General features: G+C 42.1%; 1 protein-coding gene across 6 annotated transcripts in view; it reads left to right on the forward strand.

Annotated features, from left to right (window-relative positions):
* TPRKB (TP53RK binding protein) overlaps nucleotides 1-11,710 on the forward strand; it is a 131,498-nt gene extending 119,788 nt beyond the window's left edge. Inside the window, exons 2-5 of one of the 6 annotated variants that reach the window (XM_056573682.1) lie at nucleotides 3,743-3,900; nucleotides 5,111-5,233; nucleotides 9,774-9,950; nucleotides 11,155-11,709. In XM_056573682.1, coding sequence (XP_056429657.1) covers nucleotides 3,760-3,900; nucleotides 5,111-5,233; nucleotides 9,774-9,950; nucleotides 11,155-11,241 — 528 coding nt within the window. In that variant the 5' untranslated portion in view covers nucleotides 3,743-3,759 and the 3' untranslated portion in view covers nucleotides 11,242-11,709. Of the gene's footprint in view, nucleotides 1-3,742; nucleotides 3,901-5,110; nucleotides 5,234-9,773; nucleotides 9,951-11,154 lie in introns of all 6 variants that reach the window. The other 5 variants (XM_056573680.1, XM_056573676.1, XM_056573679.1 and 2 more) reach the window with 5 other exon arrangements.
* Nucleotides 11,711-13,462: the final 1,752 nt, after the last annotated feature.

Here is a 13,462-nt window from a genome sequence, read left to right on the forward strand (position 1 = left end):
TTTGTCACCTGTGGCCATCATCAAGAAAAGGAGCAAGCTCGCAACATACAGGTGGAGTGGTGCTGACTTCAATTCTTATTCATTGTGCTGTTTTCTGTAAGTCTTCACAAGGTTTTCACACACTGTTGCTGGTATTTTTTCCCATTCCTCCATGCAGATCTCCTCTAGAGCAGTGATGTTTTTGGGCTGTTGCTGGGCAACACAGACTTTCAACTCCAAACGTTTTATATGGGGTTGAGATCTGGAGTCTGGCTAGGCCACTCCAGGACCTTGAAATGCTTCTTACAAAGCCACTCCTTCGTTGCCAGGGCAGTGTGTTTGGGATCATTGTCATGCTGAAAGACCCAGCTACGTTTCATCTTCAATGCCCTTGCTGATGGAAGGAGGTTTTCACTCAAAATCTCACCCCATTCTTTCTTTCCTCTACACGGATCAGTCGTCCTGGTCCCTTTGCTGAAAAACAGCCCCAAAGCAGGAGTTTTCCACCCCCATGCTTCACAGTAGGTATTGTGTTCTTTGGATGCAACGCAGCATTATTTCTCCTTCAAACACGACGAGTTGAGTTTTACCAAAAAGTTCTACTTTCATCCGACCATATAACATTCTCCCAATCCTCTTCTGGATCATCCAAATGCTCTCTAGCAAACTTCAGACGGGCCCGGACATGTATTGGCTTAAGTAGGGGGACACATCTGGCACTGCATGATTTGAGTCCCTGGTGGCGTAGTGTGTTACTGATGGTAGCCTATGTTACTTTGGTTCCAGCTCTCTGTAGGTCATTCACTAGGTCCCCCCGTGTGGTTCTGGGATTTTTGCTCACCGTTCTTGTGATCATTTTGATGTTACGGGGTGAGATCTTGCATGAGCCCCAGATGGAGGGAGATTATCAATGGTCTTGTATGTCTTCCATTTTCTAATAATTGCTCCCACAGTTGATTTCTTCACACCAAGCTGCTTGCCTATTGCAGATTGTCTTCCCAGCCTGGTGCAGGTCTACAATTTTGTTTCTTGTGTCCTTCGACAGCTCTATGGTCTTGGCCATAGTGGAGTTTGGAATGTGACTGTTTGAGGTTGTGGACAAGTGTCTTTTATACTGATAACAAGTTCAAACAGGTGCCATTAATACAGGTAACAAGTGGAGGACAGAGGAGACTCTTAACCCCTTAAGGTCCGGGGGTTTTCCGTTTTTGCACTTTCGTTTTTTGGTCCTTGCCTTTAAAAAATCATAACTCTTTAAATTTTGCACCTAAAAATCCATATTATTGCTTATTTTTTGCGCCATCAATTCTACTTTGTAATGACGTCAGTCATTTTGCCCAAAAATCTATGGTGAAACGGAAAAAAAATCATTGTGCGGCAAAATTGGAAAAAAACGTCGTTTTGTAAGTTTTGGGGGCTTCCGTTTCTACGTAGTACATTTTTTGGTAAAAATGACACCTGATATGTATTCTGTAGGTCCATACGATTAAATTGATACCCTACTTATATAGGTTTGATTTTGTCGTACTTCTGGAAAAAATCATAACTACGTGCAGGAAAATTAATACGTTTAAAATTGTCATCTTCTGACCCCTATAATTTTTTTATTTTTCCGCTATGGGGCGGTATGAGGGCTAATTTTTTGCGCCGTGATCTGAAGTTTTTAACGGTACCATTTTTGCATTGATAGGACTTATTGATATTTTTTATTCATTTTTTCATGATATAAAAGTTACCAAAAATGCACTATTTTGGACTTTGGAATTTTTTTGCACGTACGCCATTGACCGTGCGGTTTAATTAACAATATATTATTTTTATAATTCTGACATTTCCGCACGCGGCGATACCATATATGTTTATTTTAATTTACACTGTTTTTCTTTCTTTATTTTTTTATTATGTTTAAAGGAGGGTGATTCAAACTTTTAATAGGGGAGGGGTTAAATGATCTTTATTCACTTTTTTTTTTGCAGTTATAGCTCCCATAGGGACCTATAACACTGCACACACTGATCTTTTACATTTATCACTGGTTTCTCATAAGAAACCAGTGATCGATGATTCTGGATGGATTTCAGGCACTGAGCAGTCATTCGGCGATCGGACAGCAAGGAGGCAGGTAGGAACCCCCCGGCTGTCCTGCAAGCTGTTTGGGATGCTGCAATTTCGCTGCGGCTATCCCGAACAGCTCCCTGAGCTAACCGTCAGTTTTTACTTTCACTTTTAGCCGCGTGGCTCAGCTAAGGTCCTTGGTCCTTAAGGGGTTAAAGAAGTTACAGTTCTGTGAGACCCAGAAATCTTGCTTGTTTTTGGTGACCAAATACTTATTTTAGCAAGGAATTGACCAATTAATTAATTAGAAATCCTACAATGTGTTTTGTTTTTTTGTATTATTTCCCCTCATTCTGTCTCTCATAGTTGTTATACCTATGATGAAAATTACAGACCTCTTTCATCTTTTTAAGTGGGAGAACTTGCACAATTGGTGGCTGACTAAATACTTTTTTGCCCCACTGTATATACTCTAATGCAGAGGTCTCTAATATAAAAACCTCCTATACCACTGCAGAGAAAAGTAAATGCATTCACCAAAGGTAATAGCCGACCAGAAGACTCATTAGAGAATAAAATATAGTATATATCAGATAAATAAAGGGGAGCTTAATAAATAAATATACAATTCATATAATTGGGTATACAATATAAAAATATAATAGAGTATCTGATTGCAGGGCCCTTCAGATTCAGATGTCTTTGTTTAAATATTAATGGATATCACGGTCTCAGTGAAGAGCGCTTGTCGTCTACCGTTAGACTGCATGTTCTCTATTCATTTCTATGAGCGCCGATGATGCCCGAGTGCTGTACTCTGGTCTTTTCAGGTGCTCCCATAAAAATGAATTGAGCACATGCCGGCTGCAGCACGCGCTCCTCACTGAGCGACAGGTCTCCTCTAAACTCATATGAGTCCTTATATAGCAACAAGAGAAAGGGCAGTCTAGTGCCGTCTCTAGGCAACAATGGACAGCATTTATTCAACAATCTTGGTTGTCTGTAAGGCCACATTCACACAGTGGAATTTTCAAGCAGAATCCGGCAGAAAAATTCAGCTTGGAAAATCCGTTTCAGCAGACTGCTATTGTTTTCAATGGGATTCTGCTGCACCACGCACATGGCAGAATTTACACCGTGAAAATACCAATTCCGGATTCAGCAGAAAGGATTGACATGTGCATTCTTTTTGCGGAATCCTCTCAGAAATGCATTGCCGTCTATGAAGACTGCTCATTTCCAAGTGGCCCTAGCGCTGGTAACCTGCGGTATTTCCGCTTGGAAATTTTCTGGGTGGATATTCTGCCGTGTGAATGGGGCCTTAGCCTGGCTGTACAATGTATTTGTATCCGCTATCCAAGGATGTGTCAAAGCAGTAGCTATACCTTTATTGGACTCATCCCTATCAGTCAAGGACAATAATGAGTGACTGTTAGTATACAGTTAACAATCCTCTGAATCAGGATCCGGGGTATCTGCACTATTATGGATCATTGGGGGGGTTTCCCAGTGATCAGACTTTAACGGTCAGTCATGCGTGGTATATCCATGGAAACCACTCTTACAGATCTGAATTTATGGAAACTTTTATGAGCAGATTTTTCTTTGAAAGAGTAAAAGAACAATTAATGTTCATGTTATTTGTTATGTACAGAATTTCATAAGACTTACTGTAACATTGTTTATAATATGTATCTCTTCTTATCAGGGGATTCATGAGGCATAATGGATGTGACATATCATCTTGAGCTATTCCCTCAATATAAAGTGACTATGCTTCTGTTCCATAATGTGAAGAATGCATCTCAGCTAAGAAAAAAGGCAATGGCTGGATCTATTGAGGGTGCCTTACTGACCCCTGGCATGGTAAGCATCTCCAGAATCTACGCAATCAGCTTAGTTTTGCTAAAGGCAAAGGGGACCTAATACATTGCACAGTGCCTGGTTACCCAAATGACGATACTTGCAATACTTTACAATGGCCCTAGAAAAGGTGTCCTAAGGGATCTCACTGGTAATGGCAATGGTTATGTATATGTAGTTTGGCTATTTGTTTCATGTATGGGTGTATACACCAACTAGTGGGTGCACAAGTTTGTCCGACTATAGTGCTGCACCTCCCCAGTCTATTTCCATCGCCCGCTTTGCAAATCTGTGCGAGCCCTGTCAACCAAAAATCGCTTTCAAACAAAAGACTGCATGTATAAAAAGGCGCAGCCCTCTTGAAACATACTGACCAGGTGTATAACAATCCAACCTATGGGCAAAAAGTAGTAAAAGTTGCAGCCCATAATACATGACCTTTTTATTTTATGAGACATTCCCTTTATGGTGCATGTCAAAGGGAATAGTTATTGTTATAAAGCAGAAAAAGAGAAAGAGGAGGCACTCCGCGGTTTCACGGTGCAGCAGTTTTCTTTTATTTTCAGTGCAGGGTTGGAGCAGTACAGCATCCACAGGACGCCATTGCAGGAGCACAGGTGAAGTGACAATTGTTTGATGCCAAACGCAATTGTCACTGCACCTGTGCTCCTGCAATGGCATCCTGCGGATGCTGTACTGCTCCAACACTGCACTGAAAACTGCTGCACCGTGAAACCGTGAATGCCTCCTCATTCTCTATTTCTGCTTTATGGATGTTGCACTGTATGCTCTGGAGAATTGAGCACCTCGTTTGGTTCCAACCAGTTGGTTGCTTTGCTGCAGCGCTGAGCGTTTGGCAGATAGCCAGGGCCTGCTAGAGACTGATTGAAACCATAGACACCAGTGCCAGTCTTTGTCTACCTTTTTCATAGTTATTGTTATGGCTACTTTCACACTACCGTTAGGGAGAATAGAGGGAGAAAAAATACTGCTTACGCCATCTTTTTTTCCTGTTACTCCCGCTGGAAAATAGCGGTGCCTGATGGACCCCATTGACTATAATGGGGTCCATTGGGACCCGCTGTTGCCCGTTGTGCGAAATAAAAGAGAGTTTGACAGCCGTTCTCTGACTGATTCAACATGTCTTGAGATGTGTAGGTCTAACATCTTTACATGTGTTTTTTTTTTTTTTTTTTTTTTTTTACTGCCCTAGATTATAGATCCTCTTCAGGTTCTTACAGCAATAAATAAAGCAATCCATCTACAGTTATTAGGAAAAATGAAGACTAGAACTCTCAACTCTGAAATTATATTCAATTTGTCCCCAACCAACAATGTAAGTATATACAAACATATTCCTAAACTGCTACTTTTTCATTTAAGCACTCTCCAGTAAAATATGTTTACAAGGATAATATAAAGGTTTACTCTTACCCCAAAGATTTTGCATACATACCTGAGATGTTTGTATACCACATTTGGGCCTCATGGGCTTGTTTTGCTGTTTTAACCTGTTCAGGACGTGGGGCGTATGCATACGCCCTGCATCCCGAGTCCTTAAGGACATAGGGCGTATGCATACACCCGTGGGAATTCCAGTCCCCGCAGCTAGCCGGTTGGGGACCGGACGGGACCCCCCCCCCCACCATGTCAGCGATCGCAGAAAATCACATGTCAATTCAGACATGCGTTTTTCTTCTATTCCGGGCTGATCGGGACTCTGGTGACCCGATCACCCGGAAAATAGGGATGATCGGAGTTGTCAGTGACAGCCCCAATCATCCTGAGGGATAGGGTCGAGGTCGCAGTGCTGCGATCTCCTCCTATCCCCTGCCATTAGTCAGAACTGAGTTCTGACCAATGGCAGCGCAGGACAGGGGGTTGCCATGGAAACCCCTCGTTCTGCCCACCCCTGGATGTCGGGCGGAACGGGGGGAGAAGATGGAGACTGGTACCTTACCCGAAGATGGCGTGGGGACCGAAGATCATAGTGTAGACTGCAGAGATCCCGGCTCAGGTAGGGAAACGACGGTGGGTGGGTGGGGGGGGGGATGAAAGTGAAAGTAAAGCGATCTTTACTGTGGCAACCACTAGGAAGGCCGAACTGCAACTCCCAGTATGCCCAGACAAAGGCTGTCTGGGCATGCTGGGAGTTGTAGTTTTGCAACATCTGGAGGGTCACAGTTTGGAGACCACTGTTACAGGGGTGTCCACAATGTAGCCCTCCAAATGTTGCCAAACTACAACTCTCAGCATGCCTAGACTGCCCAGGCATGCTGGGAGTTGTAGTTCTGTAACATCTGTCCCTTCAGATTTTGCAATTTTCATGACATTTTTGAAAATTGCTGCTCTACTTTGAAGCCCCCTAATTTTTTCAAAAAGTAAAAACATGTCCATTTTATGATGCCAACATGAAGTGGACATATTGTATTTGTGAAGAAAAATAAAAAATTTTTAGAATATCCATTTTCCTTACAAGCAGAGAGCTTCAAAGTTAGAAAAATGCTAAATTTTCAAAATTTTCATGAAATTTGGGGATTTTTCACCAAAAAAGGATGCAAGTAACGCCGAAAATTTACCACCAAAATAAAGTAGAATATGTCACGAAAAAACTATCTCAGAATCAGAATATTTGGTAAAAGCGTTTTCGCGTTATTAAGGCGTAAAGTGACGGTGGTCATAATTGCGAAAAAGGGCTCAGTCCTTAAGGTGAAAAAGGGCTGCGTCCTTAAGGGGTTAAAACTGATGCAGTAAACTGGCAAAATTTTGTGGAGGTGGGGCCTACACTTATCAGGCAGTCTGTAGTGGATATTCTATAAATGTTTAGGATAAGAATTCCCATTTAATCATCTTATGCTGAAAAGTTCTGCAGTGTTCTGAAACACTTTAAAAATGCACCCGAATTCTGGCCCACACTGTGCACCATATTTATTATTGCTTCTGCAAAAGGGTATGGCTTAAAATGGACAACATGACCCAAAATTACAATAACGTTTTTGCCACTGGCTTTTGGCTCAAAATACGGCAACTAATAGGTATTGTATACTCAGACTATACTGCCTAAAGGCCCTTTTACAGGACCAATTATTAGGCAAAAAAGGATTCCTAGGAAAACTGCCCCTGTAAAAACATTTGTATCCAGAGGCTGAAAAACAATCATGATCATACACTCAGTGACAAAAAAAGAATGCATTTCAATAGAAATGTTGGACTGGTGCAGAGCTCAGCATGCTGATATGTAATTGGTTACACGTGTGGTTTGATAAGACATAGCGGAGGAGATTTATCAAAACCTGTGCAGAGGAAAGGTTGCCCATAGGAACTAATCAGATCGCTTCTTTTATTTTTAACAGGCGCTCTGCAAAATGAAAGAAGCGAGCTGATTGGTTGCTATGGGTAACTGGGCAACTTTTTCTTTGCACAGGTTCTGATAAAGCTCTACCAGTATCTTGCCACAAGATGGCGTAAAAGGGCTTCCCCGCTCCCTCGTGGTGTCTTGCTGTGGAGCAACACACTATCCCAACTGCTGATGTTGTGATCTGTGAAGCCATTGTGTATTTCACCTCTAGTTGTGATGTGAGGAACCGCTAAGTGATATGTGTAGGACATCTTGCGGTCACTTGTGTTTCCTCTTATTTTCAGATGGTATTTTCAGCAGGATTTTGGGGGAGATTTATCAAAACCTGTGCAGAGGAAAGGTTGGCTAGCTTCCCATAGAAACCAATCTGATCTCTTCTTAAATTTTTCAGAGGCCTTTTTAAAAATGAAAGAAGCAATCTGGTCAACTGGTCAACTTTTCCTCTGCACAGGTTTTGATAAATTTCCCCATATGCTCACCCATACATAACAGGGGTGTTCCAGGAATGTGTCCACCTTTCTGTGCTAGCTAACAAGACCTGTGTAACAAATCTGGATGTGGATCCTCTAACCTGTTTGGCTGATGACTCGGACCGCATTGGGGAGCGGAGTCTAAGGTGCCCGCTGGTCTTCACCAGAGCCCGCCGCAAGGCAGGGTGGGCTTGCTGCGGCAGGCGACACCCAGGAAGCTGGACAAGGAGAGGTACAGGAGGATAAGGCAGTAGCGTAGTCAACGTAGCAGAAGGTCAAGGCAGGCGGCAAAGGTGCAGAGTCAATTAACGTAGCGGAAGGTCTGGGTATATGGGCAAGGCACACAGGCTATAGGGAACGCTTAATCTCAGGGTAGGGGCACTGAAGATCCGGCTGGGAAGTGTGGGAGGTGCAGGGACTTTATAAGGTAGTGTTAGGTGCAAACAGTAATTATGGGCGTACTGGCCCTTTAAATCTCAGAGCTCCGTCGTGCGCGAGCCCCCGTCTCCTAGAGATGGGGGCGCACGACAGAGCTGAGACACAGGAGCGGAAGCGGCAGCAGTACAGGGTGAGTGACGGGCCGGGATTCGCATGCGGGCGCGTCCCGCAATGCGAATCCCGGCCCCGCCGGCAGCCGGGGACAGATGCACAGTGCGCTCACGGCCGGAGCACAGGGTATAACAACCTGGCTGCTTTCGAGCTGCAACACTAACTTAGCTACATCAGACTGTTTAGTGTGCTATTACCATCCACAGTCCTAGCTTGCCCCTCCTGCCTGTATCCATGTTGCTTGGCACTGGGGCGTTCTGGCCTGCCTGGCCAGCTGCCACTTAACCGGATCCACACTGGCAGTAGCAACTTGGTATCTTCCCTACAGCTGAAGTCCAGCTTTTGCATCCTGGAGCAGGATAAAGGATGAAAACTAGAGGTCTTGTGACAGAGTAGGCCCACATCTCTTGGGGTGTTACACAGTTTCAAAACATTTAATTTTGCTGTAAACAAAAATGCAGTCAACTTCACTATTATGTACAGTAAAAAAAATCATTTTTTTTTTTTACAATATAATTAGAAGGGAAACAGAATCTGAAGCAATATCCAACGACGTGTATGTTTTTCCCTTTTAAAGTGTGTAAAACATAAATGTTAAATGGAATCAAAAATTGTGTGAACCCACTCACATATATCATCATTTCATTCACACATATAAACTACAACTCCCCAGCGGTGGGACCCCCGCAATCAGACATTTTATCTCCTATCCTTTGGACAGGGGATAAGATGTCTAGGGGTGGAGTACCCCTTTAAGGTAAAAATAGACTGTCAGTTACAAAAAAACAAAAAGCCCTTTAAAGTGCCACTTGAGTGATGCACTCCCACGTAATACACTCCCTGTTCAGTGTGGAGGGAGGCAGTTTATACCACATGGTGGGGGCTCCTGTGGATGTTGTACTGCTGCTTCAGCGACCTGACTGCCTGTTGTGAGCTGCAGTGACACCTTATGTATATTAGAGATTTCTTATCTAGTTAGCCATGATCCTCTGTCAGTTGAATATTACCCATTTTCTGACATAAAACAGAGAACAAAATAAAAATAATCCTTTTCTACTGAAAAAGGATTTTGAGGGCACTGTAATGCATGCAAGTCATAGGCTTTTGATTTTACGGAACCTCTTGGACGGTACTGGTTCTTTATGCCAAGATCTGGCTAGAATAGGGAGTCACAGGCAGTTAGAGGCAATGCTGCTGCAGAAGAAAACAATCTCTCTAGGGCCACCTATAGGTAGCTTCCCTGTAAGTCAATGTCCCTTCCATTAGGAGCCTTGAAACATGGCTAGGGATATATCTAGTGTTGTTGACATCCCCCAGTTTCAAGGCTCTTTATTCTGTGGAACCTTGACTTGCAAGGAAATTACCTATAGGTGGCACTAGAGAGGGTGTTTTTGTTCCTTCAGAGCTGACTCGTGCACTCTACTTGAGGAAATGAATCTGTGTAAACACAATATGTCTAAAAAAAGAAGCATAACTAAATTAATGTCTTTTCCGTTTAGATTTCGGAAGCTTTTAAAAAGTTTGGCCTGTCAGACAGTGATTCTGGAGTTCTTGTTGTTTTGACTGATGATGGGACTAGATCTTTGAATTCTCAAGAATTAATCTCTCATGTTGAAGGCCAGCAAGTTCCATTGGCAGATCTGGCACAGCTGACAGACTTTGCACAAGTGAAAAAGGTACTAAGTATGTGTCCACACATTCAGGTTTGTAATTGCAGTTATTGCACACAAAGCCAGGAACAGGTCATAAATGTAGGATACATATAAAGGAAAGACTGAGCCTTCTCCTGTTTTCACATCCATTTCAATTTTGCACCTACAAACCCATAATGGCTTTTTTTTTTTTTTTTTTTTTTTTTTTTTTTTTTTTTTTTTTAGCGCCACCAATTCTACTTTGTAATGACATCAGTCATTTTACCCACAAATCACATTTATTAACCCTATTTTTTTACACTTTTTTTTTTTTGCAATGTTATAGCCCTCATAGAGGACTATAACATGCAATAGCATAGCATTGATCAGTGTTATTGGCGCTCCACTGCTCCTGTCTGGATCTTAGGCACGGAGCAGTGTATCGGCAATCGGACAGTAAGGAAGCAGGTAAGGACCTTCCTTGTGTCCTACCAGCTGATCGGGACACCGCAGTTTCACTACAGTGGTCCTGATCAGCCTGACTGAGCTGCCGGGAATGCTTCTTTTTTTTTTTTTATGTTAGACATGGCGATCTAAAGGGTTAATACCGGGCATCACCGCGATCGATGATGTCCGGTATTAGCCATGGGTCCCGGCTATTGTTAGCCGCCGGGACCGACCCGATATCACCGCATGACCCCGCATTATATCGCGGGAGTGTGCGCAGGACGTACAGGTACGCCCTGCGTCTTTTAGAGGTTAAAAACCTTAAGAAGTGAGCCCAGCCTAAAGCAATCCTATCAATACTTCTAGGTCTCCTTATTACTATGCTTGGTTCTTGTTGAAATCCTGAGGCTATGTTTACGCATCAGAAATTCTACTATTCTCCTTGAATTCCTTTTTGCAAAACTTCATGACATTTTTTTTGCAGTTTTAAAGAGGCCTGTGGAAAATGAAAGAAGCAGTCTTCCTCTACACAGGTTTTGATAAATCTCCCTAAGAATTCTGCCAAAATTCAAAGCTCCATTGATTTCAATGGGATTCCGCCTGTAAGCAATTCTGCAAAATTTTAGGACAGGTCTTATATTTTTGCAGATTCAGGACAGCGGAATTTCCACAGAGTGAATAGGACAGCGGAATCCCCATGTAATAGTCCTTTCTATATGTGGAGATTTAGACCACCTATGAAACATCTCCATGAGGACATTATTCATTTAACATTTCATATGTCTTTCTGTTTAATTTTCAGGTGTATAAAATTACAACAGAAGAAGAGAAAATGGGTTCCATATTGGATGCCATTATTTGTAGAATGTCTGTCAAAGATGTCTTATGAAGACCATATTTTCATATTTTGGCTTAATGTAAGCAGAGTTTCTTCATACATTGGCGCTAATTTATTAAATATAAGGCACCAGAGTTGGTGCACATGTCACATACCACATTTATTAAGTTTTTTTGACACTTTTTCTCCTTGTTAGGTAAGGCAGTGTGGCTTAAAAATGCACCACATTGCGCTAAAATGGGCCTAAAGGAAACATAAGAGTGACATAAAGTTAAGTAAAAGTGTATAACGATGTGACAAATTTAACATACAGTTGTGATAAAATTGGCCACTGTAGTTCCAAGCTGTTTAAATTTAAGACAGTATATAAACCTGCCCCATTATATAATGCTTTGGGGACAGAGGCTAAATGTACAGATTTTTTTTTATTTTCTTAATAAACCATTTCAATTTGTAACCGACTGCATCCTTCCACTGCTTCAACAGCAGCAGTCTAATTCATGTACACAGACATCTAGAGGTAGTTGTACACATTACAGTTACATCCAGATAAGAGGATCATGAACCATTAAAGGGGTATTCCAGGATTTTTTTTTATTTGACTATGCTACAGGGGCTGCAAAGTTAGTGTAGTTCATAATATAGTGTCTGTACCTGTGTGTGACGGTCGTCTCACAATTCTTCAGTGAATATCGCCCCAATATTTATTTTTAACAGCATACAAAATTACTCATGTCTCAGGATTTCCCAGGTTGCAGTGCGGCCGAGACCTGACATCACTAGTCAGGTGATCAGAGGGAACATGTCCTGCTTCAATTTTGCATTTGCTGTTGGCCCCCTAATTAGAAAACACTGTGTTTCAATGGGTGGGGTGGGAGGAAGGAAAGTGACCTCAAACTTTCAAGCATGGAACTAATGGGGTTTCAGCAATATAAATACAGTAGTAGTTTAGAGACTAAAATCCAACAGGAAATACCCAGTTCTGGCAGGTAAATACTAAAATCACCTTATGGTTGATAACCCCTTTAATGTTGTATTTATATTGCTGAAACCGCATTTGTCCTCTCAGATATAAGAAGAAAGGGGTAAGGCAGCCAGAATTAACCTATCCCCTATCCACAGAATAGGGGATACGTACCCCTTTAAGGGCTTGTTCACACTGCAGATTTATGAGCAAAAGTCTGCCTTGAAATCCATGCAGAATCTGCATCTGCAATTCATGCAGATTTTGATATGGATTCACTTGCAAATTATTTACAGTGGTCTGCCAAAATTCCATGCACAAACTTGCAAACAAGTCACAGGGTTAGTTTTATTCTTCACAGATAAATCTGCTACATGTATAAAAATTAGTGTAGCTCACTCAGTGGAATATATACCTGAGGTTAACTGGTGTTACCTTCACCCAAAGGATTATAATGAATACATATAGCTGATAGAATCAACTAAAAGACCAGTCCTCAAGGTATATATATATATATATATAGGGGAGAAATTGAGGATAGTACAAGATAATAGATGATCCAGGTGGTATTAATAAAAATAATAATATTTATTAAATAATATATATGTTAGTGGCTACTGTTCGCTGTCTCTGCAGGGCCCTTGCATGGGACATAAAACACAGCAAATAGATGTACATAAAATAAGCACTTAATGAGGCGAATAGTAAAATCAAATGATAAGATCAAATATTGAATCAACAACTTGCATCTAAAATAATAGAATGCTTAGTCCTTATTGTAGTAAGCTGCTCAAATAATAATACTGAGTCAATAGGAAGTCAAAGAAATCAATGTCTCTCAATATCAAAGCATTCCAATGGCTGGATGTGATGTCAGCTTTTCTATATGCTGCCGATCTGAATTTAATAAATAGTAACAGTTTTTTGATGCAGTGTATCCAGCGTTAGTGGTACAGTCTTTATGCACGATAGTCTTTATGCACAATGCACTGATTGTGGTAGCACAATGTTACAAATTGTATTGGCAAGATCAGGGTCCGGTGCACAGCACCACTCGCCACTCCTGGGATCGTTCTTAGAGCCGGCTCGGCGGTGTGGCACAGAGGTGTCAGGTCTCCGGCAATAACTGGTAACGGTCCCCAGTAGCTTGTTAGCGCTGCAAGTCTCCTCCTTCAGAGGTCCGTGGCTGGCACGGATAGCGCCGGCCTAGCAGGTATGCCGTGGGTCTGTGGGTGATGTATAGAGACAGCGGTAGTGCAGCGGTGCAAGTAGGAGCGTCGTCCCTCGTGTGAACTGAGCGCTAATGCG

This window comes from Hyla sarda, chromosome 4 (assembly GCF_029499605.1).
Source record: "Hyla sarda isolate aHylSar1 chromosome 4, aHylSar1.hap1, whole genome shotgun sequence".
Lineage (NCBI taxonomy): Eukaryota > Metazoa > Chordata > Amphibia > Anura > Hylidae > Hyla > Hyla sarda.